Consider the following 12,450-nt stretch of genomic DNA (forward strand, 5'->3'; position numbering starts at 1 on the left):
ACTTGATTCCTGTGCAAGTGGGTTTGTCTTGGCAGGTAGGAGAGCTTGAAGGGCAAGCCATGCTACAAAAGAGCTGCTTCCAGAACTGGAACGTTACCTATCATTTCTGTCTTTGTTCCCCATGCCTTATGGCTGAGCACCAGAGAGAAGGGAAACACGTTTTCCAGTAGGAGTAAGGAAACATAGTGCCTTTGTCTAAAAACACTAGTGACTGTCTGTCTGCCTTCTGGTCAGTGTTGATGGTTAACAAAAGAGCCCTTTATCTGGGGGGCCCAGTGAGCTGCGGTTCATATAGGCAGCTCCTTCTGGGGATGGGAGGAGGAGGAGGAAGAACTGAGCTGAAATAACCATAGACACTCCTGGTGGGGAGGGGAGGAGAGAAATGCTGATGTTGACCTGAGGGATTTTGTTTTCTTCGCTGTACACCACTGCCTCGCACAGTGGCTGCGTGCAGTGCTTGGCCTGCATGGGAGAGGGCAGTGCAGCGCTCTGAAAAGCTGGGTAAACAGGTAAAAAGCAGCTGCCAAGATCAGTACTTCTACTTGAAAAAATTGGGAGTGGGGGGGGAGGTAGTGTTTCAAAATATTAAAACAAACGGAAAGCCAAATGTAAAATGTACATCTTTGAGCCAGGACACAAATTGTCCGTTGTGAGGTTCCTGGAGTGGGTTCCTGGAGACAGGCAGTCTCCAGGAGACTGTCTGCTGTTGAGAGTACTGTGGTAGAGAAGGTTTAGAAGAACAGTAAGTCCTCACTTAACATCATCGATAGGTTCCTGGAAACTGCGACTTTAAGCAAAACGGCATATAACAAAACCGATTTTACCATAGGCGAATTGATATAAACAAGAGTGAATTTCCTACTGTATATTTCTGGCCACAAAAACATCGCCAAACTTCTAAATAAAGACCCAAAACACTAATATTAAACATTGAAATAAATGTGAGCTATGCATACATTTAAGAAAGATTAATAAAAGCAAGTCAGATGATGATTTTCCAACCCGATCATTCCAGTTCAGTGTCACAGGTGGATGGAGCCTCTCCCAGCAGCTTAGGACAGAGAACCTACCCTGGATGGGACGCCCTCCCAGCACAGGGCACACTCACACACATCCACACTCACTCAGATTGAGATAATTTATACACTCCAATTCACCTCATGTGTACAGCCTTGGGATGTGGGAGGGAACCAGGCCCTGGAGAAAACCCACTCACGAAGACAAGGGGAGAACATGCTATCTCCATACAGACAGTGGCCTCGGCTGGGAGTCAATTTTTTTTTTCTCATCAATGTTATAACGAAATGATGTTGAACCAAAAAAAAAATTATTTGAGGACCTGCTATACAGTTTATGGGTGTTTCTTCAACTGTATCAGATGGGCCTTCTGAGAAACTAATGCTGAAATATGGAGGTTGAAGTGCAAAAGTTTTTTGAGGGGAGGGGGCAGACACCTGGGAAAGATAAAAGAAAGAGGAAGCATGACTGACTTGGGGAAAGTTGTTAGACCTTGATGCAGCTCTGATAAAGCCTCAGCCTCCTGACAGGGAGTGCTGCAGAGAAGACTGTTAAAAAAATTCCACCTGGGAACTGTCCAGGCCCTAGTGGCCCTCTAGTCCTCAGCCATCAGCGGGGTGTTGCCAGGAAAGAGCCTGGCTGGAAAGTTGAGACACAGCCTGAAGGTGCTAAGAGCTGGAGGCTGTCAGCTACCTGCACTCCAGTGGCTGAAGGGCAAGTCCCTTCTTTCAGGGCAGTGCACTGGCTCACTTCCACATCGATCAAACCACCCTGGCACTGATAAGGGGATGGAATAGCTCAGGAATAGAACACTGTGGTCATTGGGGAGCTGCTGGGAATTAAAAGCAACACTTCTGTCTCAGGATCCAGGAGCTGAGATCCAAAGATTCACTCCAATGTGGGATCTGCCATTTAAGCTGTGTTACTTGACTAAGATACTTAGCCTCTTTGGGCTTTGGTCATCTCCCCTGTCACCTAGGGCTTTGGTCATCTCCCCCGTCACCTAGGGCTTTGGTCATCTCCCCCGTCACCTAGGGCTCATAGATAATCTAACTCCTGGGTTCCTGAGATAATGTACATAACAGCACAAACTGGATTCACCCACACAAATTATCTTCAACTCCTGCCTAGCTACACGTTTTTGAAAGCTGGGAAATAAAGCACTTCCACATTTTCCATAGTCCATCTTATTTTATAAACGTACAAACGTTTCCTCCGTGTCTACTTTCTGTAGGACTTACCAGCCTTGTGTCCTTGAGCAGAGGCTTTCTGCTTCCCAATCTTTAGCATCTCCTTGTTGATGTCACAGACCATGACGTGGGAACCACCCAAGGAATCCTCTTCATCCTGGTACTTTCGGGCAATCTCTTCCCAGGATAAATTTTGCTGGGCCCTTAACTGCCTCTTCTGCTTTCCCCGATACTGTGCCTGAACATAATTAAGGAACCGGAATGCAATGTCACCTGTGGGAAGCCAACAGGAGGAAAGATGCAAACATAAACGAAAACAAAACCCAGCATTTCCTAAACCCAAAAGGGACAACAAAGGTACAGGAGTTGAGGCGTGTATGAAAATGAAGTTGGTACTCATCTCCCTAGGAACTTTTTTTTTAATAGCAATTTTTAAATTTCTAAGATGCTTTAAAGTTCCTTTTTAAAAAATTGCACAAGTAATACATGCACACATTCTCACTATAAAAGACTCAATACCTCAATATATAGAATAAAACATGAAAGTCACAGTCCCTGTCCCTACACTCTCCAGACATAAGAAGTGTTAAGAGCTTAGTGTGCAGTCTTTAGTCTTTTCCTAATAATTTTTATGAAAGTAACATAAGGGTATAGTTACAAGCAACAATCTATGCCCCACCACTTCTACTCCCAGTTCAGTTCCCCAGAGGCCATCTTTCCCGATTCTTTTAGCTGTTTCTTCTGTTGGTTACAGCTGTTTCTTTACTTACCAAATTTATAATGATATCCTTCCCTTCCATCTCTGCATGCCCCTATCTTCTCAATATATCTATATCACTTTTCACCGTTCCTCATACTTGTAGATACCTTTGCAACCTAGAGTAATAAACTAATCAATACTTTATTCTTATTCTATCAACTACAGATGGTATCTCTTAATTCTCCTTTAACCTTCCATCATATGTCTTTTTACTCTGTCAAGACTGGTAACATTTTATTTGCTTTTTTGTTTGTTTGTTTGTTTGTTTGTTTGTTTTTTGGTAGAGGGCAGTGTCACTGGCCCTCATATGTGGGATCCGAACCGGGGTCCTCTGGCGTCCCAAGCCAACTCCTAACCATCGCGCCACTCGGCCGGCCCCATTTTATTTGTTTTATAGCTATAATTAAGTCTTCTATGTTTTGTTGATAGTTTGAGTCCAAAAGCTGAAAATCAAAAGCACTTACATTATTGTGACCAGGTAAATACTGTTTGGGCAAAGCCAGTACTTTTCAGGATCTCATTTCCTTGTTTATCATGCTGTTTCCTTATCTTTGTTTTTCTAACACTATTTGGAAGAAATATACCCTTTCTCCAGTCTTTCCATCCAATTCGGTATTCTCCAGCCACTTTTCTATGTATTTAAATCCACTTATATGTACTAATATGAAACAACTTAAAAACATAAATGGGGATCATATTATACACATTGCTATACAATTTGTTTTCTTTTCTTCCCACTTAATGTCTTTGAGACCTTTCCATCAGTCTTTATAGGTTTTCTCCATTCATAATATTCCATATAGTGGGTGTATCTTAATTTAAAGCCATTTCTTATTGAGGGATAAATAGGTTATTTCTAATTTTTTACTATTATTAAAAACGATGCAGTGAGAGTATTTATAGCTATATCTTTTTAAAAATGTCTTCTTTTAAATATATGGGGTTACTTTTTAATTACATTTTCTAAATGGGCAGTTGTCAACATGCCACTGGTTATGGCACACTGGAGATGTAGGCAGCTCTGACTGAACCTCTTCTGTAGCTGTATCTTTGTGCAAGTTTTTTTTAGACTTGATATCTAGAATTAGAATTGTGGGCTCCTAGACTCTAAGCATTTTAGATTTTGATAAGACTCTGCTAAATTGTCCTCCCCTGAGCAAGATATCTTACTGCCTTCTGAACTTCCATTTGGAGAGAGGAGCACACCAACAAAGCCGCATATACACTTTTCAAACATGGAGATTATGCTACTATAATTTATTATACATTATTCTGTTAGTATATATTATCACATGATTACTTTACACATTACTGTAATGTAATTTAACAGGTACATTAACCATGTAATGGTATCATCAAGATGCACTTTAGAAACCCATGACCTTTTCTTCCCCAAATGCCTAGTGTGCACCAAGCCAAAAGGGGCATGCATAAACAATTGAGCTTTTGATATCTGATGTGACAGTGTATTAAGCAGAAATGGCTGCCTAGGAAGCTTATGTAATAGGATAAAAGGCATCTTCCCCAGAGAAAGAGGGAAAGTGGGTTAAATGTTAAACAGAAGGTAAAACAGTCATTTAGATGGTGAAATGTCACTGGAGTAAAAAACTGGTCTTTTTATTTTGCAATCCTGTGCATTTTAGAAAAGTGACTAGTACAAAGCTGATATTCTGTGCTTTTGATTGATATTGTTAAAAAGAGCAAACCTTTCTTAGAGTTTATTGGTTTTCAATTGCCATCTTCAAGCTAACGGGAGGTAAGCTAGCTCATTCCAACGAGACACTAATTTCTGTAAAAGATGTTCAATGGTACCTGAGGACACTAAAGGAGACGTTACCTGTGCCTCCTGCAACATCGAGAAGCTGGGTCCCAGGAAACGGGCGCATTTTCCAGAGCAGCAAATCCTTCCAAACACGATGGATACCAAGACTCATCATATCATTCATCACATCATACTTCTTAGCCACACTTTCAAACACCTGATAGACTGACATGGGAGAAATACAACACAATTATGTTCTTGACAAGATTAACGTGGAAAAGTCCTAAATGAGAAAAGGTTTTTTTTCCCCCCTGAAGTTGCCTGTCTTTGCAAGGTGAGCCTAAGCCCTGATGTTTGATGCTCAAATCTACACCTTAATATTAACTCTTTTTAAAAAGGCTTATATTACTTCAACCTCTTTTCTACTGTCTTAATTAGCTTTATCCAGGACCACTAACTCATAATCATGCCATGCACATACTTGGTACTAAATACGTTTCTGTTTTTTAGAGGATGGGGACATTTGTGGAATTTTTCTAATGGTTATTATAAGAAAAGACAACAAAATTCATTAGAAAGACACATGACTAATGGATGGGAAGGCTTCATCTCATCTCTGCCTGCATCACTGAGAAAAACCTCGGGTACCATTTGGTGGGCAGACGGATGGCAAGATATGAATCAGGGCCAAGACACACTATAGCGTGTCCTCGTCAATCTTCTCCGCAGGATCGAGGCAGAATGTGGAATCTGGTCTAGCTGGAGAGAGAAGGAATTGACTATCCACGACACTTTAAGGCTGCCATAAAGCTGAATTAGGTAATGAAGGGGAGATGCTTTGAGTTCCTCAGAGGAAATGTGCTGCATGGATCCAAAACATTACTGTCCTCTGCTGGATAGCAGATCCTAGAGCTCCTCTTTTAACTTGCTCTTGAATGCCTATTCTTAACCGTGGGGTCTCGAAGCGTGCTTTTTTTCCTGAACATCTTTTGGGGGAATTGAGGGACATTAAGGCTCAACCCACTGAGTATAAGCACTTCTAGCTTTGCATGGTTCTGATATGCATAAATTTCAGTGGTTTAGTTAAATAACATCAGTCCACCAGCAACATCATTCAGCTACAATGGTATATTAACTGTGAGTAATTGCATAAAGTACAAACTTCGCTAGTTCTTCAGTCCACAAATCAGTAAGTAACAGGCATGCATCATAATCAATAACCAGTCATGTCACTTCTTTCAGTTTATAATTGGTTGATCACTGTACATCAGTTATTTAGTTTACACACACACACACACACACACACAGCAAAGCATGTAGTTGCGTTACCTCCTTATTGTTCAGTTGTAAACACGCGTAGCATGTTTCAAAACTGGATAATTGAAAGGGGAAATTGGCCAACAAAAATGGAAGTGCAGCAAAGAAAAGCAAAGCAAAATAATGCTGGAAGTGAAATTTAAATACAATGTCCATGGAGTTAGAGGAGAAACCATTGACTGTGAGAATGTTGATACTGCTGCCACCTGGGAGATTCTAGATATGCAGCCAGAAGAGCTGTGAGATGGACTTACGGACATAACTGAAGATGTGGTTGTGATGGAAAGTTTGAAGATGTCTCAGGGGAAATGATACCAGCAAAAAAATTCACATTAAAGAAATTCTTGGAGGTATTTCATGACATTGAAAGTGAAAGAATAAAACGTTAGAAGCTGACTGAAACTTAGAAAGGAGCGTGACAATTTGCCAAGGCCATAGAGACAATGCTCACTCCCTACTGTGAATTATATGACAAGAAGGTAGCAAACACTGTTCAAACGACTCTTGGTCAATTTTTTACAAAGGAATAAAACAACCTAATTCCCAATGTTTCTAATTTTTTATTAGAATTTTAACTGAATTAAAAATTTAAACTTAAATTTAAAAATTCTAATTAATTTAAATGAAATGAAAGTTAATTAAAAATTGCAGTGTGCTAAAGAAATATTAACCTCACTATTTTTTCATTTCTCTATACATATATGACTGACGGTAAAAGTGTTTGATACTCAATAATTTTTAAAGGTCATGGAACAATTATAATTTTTCCCATTGTTTATTAAGATCATTGTGTGTGATTTTAGCTTGCACGGTCATTTTTACCATTCTGCATCACTATGTAAAGGGAAGACTCTGCCTGTACTTCAGTCTTGGGTCCCACATCTGAAAGCCTTATTTAGCTCAGTGGGTAACACCTACCCTGCTTGTCATTGTGTGACATGTTGTTTATATACTGTAAAGCACAATACAGAGAGTATAGATCACTATTTTGGAAGCAGCCCACCTGGATTCAAATGCCAGCTCTGTGACTTACTAGCAGAATTTCGGCCAAGTGGCTCTGTTTCAATAGTATCTTCATCTACAAAATCAGGCTAATAGTCCTACCTCATTGTATTTACAAGAATTAATGTAAAGTATTTTAAAAAGTTTTCAGGCTCCCAATAAATGTTTACTATTGTTTTACTTGGCTCCACTTATTTCACTCGACAAGCAGTTATTAAACTCCTATTATTGCATCAGGCACTGAAGATATAGACATAAACGAGCCACTCACTGTTCTAGCTTTCTGGGAATTCACACTGAAATAAGTGTTAATTTAAATTCAATATTCAAAGAGTTACAGAAGAGCTATGTATTTAGTGAAGTTGGGGTGAGAGGTAATACAATGTACTAGTCTTTAAGATGATGGGAAATTCCATTGCAAGCTCTTTTTTTACTTCCTGGGTGTCCATAGGTTAAGAGAAGGAAACTCTCAGAGCCTCACCACCATATCCATCTGTAAAATGGGCGTAATTCCCTCATTATAAATGGCACAGTTGGAGTTTTAAAAGTTATTTTCCTTTCCCACGCCTGTGGCACAGTGCTGGACTCAAAGAAACTGCTATATCTAATACCTAATATTTATCGAACACTTATGAAGTGTCAGGCATTGTTCAAAACACTTTAATTTTACTGTATGAAGTAATCTAATCCTCACAAACACTTTAAGGAAAAAATTACCATTATTCCTATTTGGCAAATTTGGAAGCTGAGGCAAAGAGAAGATACTTTCCTTCTTCCTTGTCGTAAAAAATTACCTATGCCTTTGGCAAGAGGTTAAGAACCCGTGGGCTCTGGAGACTGACCAAACTGGACTGGAATACTGATTGGTTCCACCACTTACTAGCTATGTTAAATTGGGCAAGTTCTTGCTTAATTTTTTTTCTTGCTTAATTTTTAAGTCTCAATTTCCTCATGTGAAACATGGGGATAACAATGTCCAGAACAAAATCAAGAAGTTTAAATGAGAATTGGAAATATCTGTCCAGTGCCTGGCACATTATAAACGCTAAAGTGAAAGAATTTAGTGATAATTAACCGGCTTAAAAAGAGGAGGCGTCTAAGCTATGCAGCGTCAGGCTGGGGGTGGGGGGTGGGGTGGAGGGTCAGGACTGCACAAGCTACAGCATGGAAGCTAACCGAACGCTAAGGCAGCCCTTAGTTGGGCCGAAGAAACTAAATCGCAGACGGTCAGATCCCTCCATCCCCCCTCTCGCCCCTTTCACCTTTGCCCCCCTTCTCTTCCTCCGACACAGTCTCAAACCCGAAGTGCGTTTCCGTTGCCCGCGTATCTTGGGACAAGAGCCGCGCACCTAGCGGGCACCCGGGCCAGCAGCTACGAAACCCCGGGAGCCGGCAGCCACGCAACACCCGCGACCACCCACGGTCGCAGTAGCCCCATAGAGCGAAACTCCTGGGGGCCGCCATCTTGCCAGGAGACAGCAGCCGGACTGTACGTCGCGTTGCATCACTAGAAGACAGACGGCGGCCGGCTGGAGTCATTATTAGCTTATTAGCCGAACGCGTCCCGAAACGTGATATTAGGGAGTTATGCATGATTTCTGGGATCCAGAGGTAACTTAGTCTTCGAGTATCCGAAGTCTCTTCTCTCTCTTCCCATACTGAATATAGAATTCACCAGGAATGAGCGTACTTTAAGGGAGAGCCGCCAATCACCTCTCAGCGGCCATGTCTCTGAATCTTGTTAAACAATAATACCAGTACTAACTCACAAGAGAGCAACTCTTGTTTTCTGGTGAAAAAGTGGGGAACTGAAGTCCCGTGTGGTAAAAGGCTAAGAATACGGGGTCAATTCTCGCAAACTTTGGTGTATGTAAGAATCGCCTGGTTTGATCTTTAAAACGCAGATTCTTGGGCCCCAAATAGTACAAATTTTGAATCATTAAATCTGGTATGGGTGCTGGGAATATTTATTTGACCAAACTTTTCTTTGCAATTCAATAAGGAAACAACTACGTTCCCAACCAGTTAAATATGCAGGTCCAAAAAATGAAGGCATTTTTTTTAACTGCCATACTCACTGCGAAGCCCATTCATCTCCTTCAGCATCCCAAAGATTAAGCACACGTTCTGCCTACCTATGTAATAAAGTGGCAAACACGCTGGACCACTGAAATCACAGGACAGTGACCTATAAAGCTAGATTTCTGATGCTGAGCCCCAGCTTCGTTTTCACAGGTCATCATCCTCGTCCAGGAGAGCAGTTGTCTGAGCAACCTTTAGGCTATGCTCATACTGTGCTGCCAAAGCGGGGTCCATGACAGCCTCTGGTGGGGCAAGAGCAGGCATGGCAGCAAACTCCAAGTTAGGGTTTCCGATGAGTTTTCTGGCAAGCCAGAGGAAGGGCTTTTCAAAGTTCTAGTTACTTTTGGCAGAAATGTCATAGTACTGAAGATTCTTCTTTTGGTGGGAGACAATTGATGTTGCCTTCACTTTCTTGTCCTTAATATTAACTTTGTTGCCACATAACATGATGGGGATGTTTTCACATACTTGTGTGAGATCTCTATGCCAGTTAGGCACATTCTTATAAGCAACTCTTGAAGTTACATAAAGTATTATAATGGCATACTGGGCTTGGATGCAATAGCCATCTCTTAGTCCACCAAGTTTCTCCTGACCAGCTGTATCCCATACATTGAACTTACTAGGTCCTCTGTTGGTATGGAACACAAGGGTATGGACCTCAATACTCTAAGGTAGCTAAGCTACATACTTCTTCTCAAATTCACCAGGTAGATGACGTTTCACAAATGTAGTTTTTCTGGTTCCACCATCTCCAATCAAAACAAGTTTGAATTGAACTTGGGGTTCTCCTTGGGGTGCCATCATGATGTTACTTCCAGAAGTGTCTCCGGGCCCGTCTTTCTGGTGATTCTGATGCAAGGAATTCGCAAGCCATTCTTGAGAAACATAGGCTAGACTACTCAGAAAAATAAACATAGGAAAGGCTGTTCATTGGCCTTTCCATTTTATGAATCTAGGAGTACATAAATGGGAAAGAAAGCTCTGGTATCTAATTTAGCAAGTCAGAACCACTCACTACTCATCCTCCCTCTCCTGCTGTCACACAGCTACATTTCTAGCTCCAGCTGGCATAGCAGGGGTGTTTTACTTCAACCCCAGATTTTCCTCTTCGTTTTTTATGGGAAGGGTAATGTAGAGCATCTTGCACAAAAGAGGATGGAGGTGGTGCATTTTGCTTGGATTTCTGTATGTTTCTGCTTTGATTCTCTTTAAGTGTACGTTTTCTATAAATATTTCACAAGGAGAAAGTGCTAAAGATGCTAAGAACTATTTTGAAAATGAAAAACCTCTTTTTAGTTTAGTGTAGTCTGACAGATGGACACCTACCGCTTTGTTTTGGAAGAACTACACTGGGGTTTCTCTCTTTGCCATTTATTTATTTATTTTTATTTTTTCAATTACAGTTGACAGTCAATATTATTTTATATTAGTTTCAGGTGTACAGCATAGTGGTTAGACATTTAGATAATTGCCTCTTTTTTTTTTAAGATTTTATTGGGGAATTGGGGAAGGGGAACAGACAAGTTGCTGTCCTTTTGTTCTTCAGTCTAGTTGTGGAGAACGTCGCTTCACTGGCCCATGTTGGTATTATCATTGTGTTCTTCCCAGGTGAGGTAGTCGCTTGCCAGCCATTGGACAGCCGCTCACGGTGGCTCATGGCAGCTCACGCCAGCTGCTGGCCAACTGCACTGCCGCCTACACCGTTGCCTTTGACTCATGACAACCCAACTCCAGGTCGAGCTGTTGTTCACCATCTTAGCTGCAGAGGGCGCAGCGTTACTGGCCCTCATGTGGGATCCGAACCAGGGCCCTGATACACAGAGCTGGCGTCCCAAGCCAACTCCTAACCAACGTGCCACTCAGCCAGCCCATAATTACCTCTTTTATTTTTAAGAGTGAAAGGAAGGATTCAGAGTTCTCACATCTTTGTCAAAGGAAATAAAAGTTCATCAAAGAAGCTTAGTATGTCTTCCAAACCTAGTCATATGTAAGAATGGACCTTAGAATTTGGGGCTGTTCCTTCTAGACATTAAATTAAGTTTCCAGACCAAAACTATGTAGCTAGTCTCTCATTTCAATATGATCTGTGGGGGGAAAAACTGGAAAAGGTAAAGCAAAATAAGGACTGATGAAGGGCATTTTAAGGAAATTAAAAAATATGAGATCAGTATCTAATTTCCTTTATCTCAGTTAGAGAACTGTTAATTTCAAGAAATTGACATATGTATTTATTAGTGTTTTGTAAAACGTGATAATTAATAGGAGCCAATTCATGACTCGGATTTTCTGGAAAGATTTCAGTTGAGGAACAGAAACAAGATTATAACAGCTTTCTGTCCACCACCAACTTCAATTTCCTTGGCTGTTATATTCAGCTTCCTCAGCTAGGCCTTGAAGTTCGAATTTATTTCCAGCTCCAGAGCCTGGGAGATGCCAGACTCCTACTCCCCTGGCCTCTCGCCATTGGGCTTCATGATCTTTGGGCTGAAACTGAACATGGCCTTCTCATTGGTGAGCACCGGCCTAGCCACTGTAGTTTCTTATTTGCTTAACTAACTTAGGAAACTAGGAGTATATTAAAAGCCTCAATCTTAATGTATTTTGGCATTCCTTGTGCTCAGCACAATGCCTGGCGTATAATAGTGTTTCTAACTAGTGAAGGTTAGTCTGAGAAGAATTATTTGTTCATCTCTTTAACAGTGTGTGTATGCAATCCATTGAATTTCAAACTGCTATGGTTGGAGGGCATCATTTATAATTTTCCAAAGTACAGATGGATGCGATGTGATTCCAAAACTACATATGTGGTTTTCTAAGTCTTAGTGTCTACATTCGTAAAATGGAGAGCTAGTCTCATAGGTAGTTGAGAACATTACTTATTAGCTATATGATCGTGGGTAAATGATCTAAGCTTTTTTTAAAAAAAGTTTCAGGTGTACAAAACAATATAATGATTAGATATTTACACCCCTCGCAAAGTGATAACCCTCCCCAAGTCTACTACCTCTCTGACATCATATATAGCTATTACAATACCATTGACTATATTCCCTATGCTGTATTTTACATCCTGGGAATACACTTTACATCTTGTGAATATATACCAGGGATGCTAAAAACAATGTATACAAGTGGACACTTTGGTCAACATTGCTCAAGCAGTAGTTCACCGTAATCAGAAGTGTCTGGACGTTGATAGTAACCACTTTGAGCACCTCTTGAAATTGCAGAAGTCAAATGTGACTTGTATTCATCTTTTGTTATTGGTATATATAATTAAAATTTTAATAGTTTTCCTTTTTTTTTATAAAGATTTT

General features: G+C 40.7%; 1 protein-coding gene and 1 pseudogene across 2 annotated transcripts in view; both read right to left on the reverse strand.

The window, feature by feature from the left end:
• Positions 1 to 8,555, reverse strand: part of COQ5 (coenzyme Q5, methyltransferase) — an 18,188-nt gene extending 9,633 nt beyond the window's left edge. For both annotated transcript variants that reach the window (XM_019649139.1, XM_019649138.1), the window contains exons 1-3: positions 8,311 to 8,555; positions 4,805 to 4,954; positions 2,259 to 2,480 (exon numbers count right to left, since the gene is read on the reverse strand). In XM_019649139.1, coding sequence (XP_019504684.1) covers positions 2,259 to 2,480; positions 4,805 to 4,954; positions 8,311 to 8,512 — 574 coding nt within the window. In that variant the 5' untranslated portion in view covers positions 8,513 to 8,555. The remainder of the gene's footprint in view (positions 1 to 2,258; positions 2,481 to 4,804; positions 4,955 to 8,310) is intronic.
• Positions 8,556 to 9,166: 611 nt separating this feature from the next.
• On the reverse strand, positions 9,167 to 9,934 carry LOC109386163 (GTP-binding nuclear protein Ran-like; annotated as a pseudogene).
• Between the last annotated feature and the right edge of the window lie 2,516 nt (positions 9,935 to 12,450).

Source organism: Hipposideros armiger, unplaced genomic scaffold, assembly GCF_001890085.2.
Source record: "Hipposideros armiger isolate ML-2016 unplaced genomic scaffold, ASM189008v1 scaffold_129, whole genome shotgun sequence".
In the NCBI taxonomy this organism is placed as follows: Eukaryota; Metazoa; Chordata; class Mammalia; order Chiroptera; family Hipposideridae; genus Hipposideros; species Hipposideros armiger.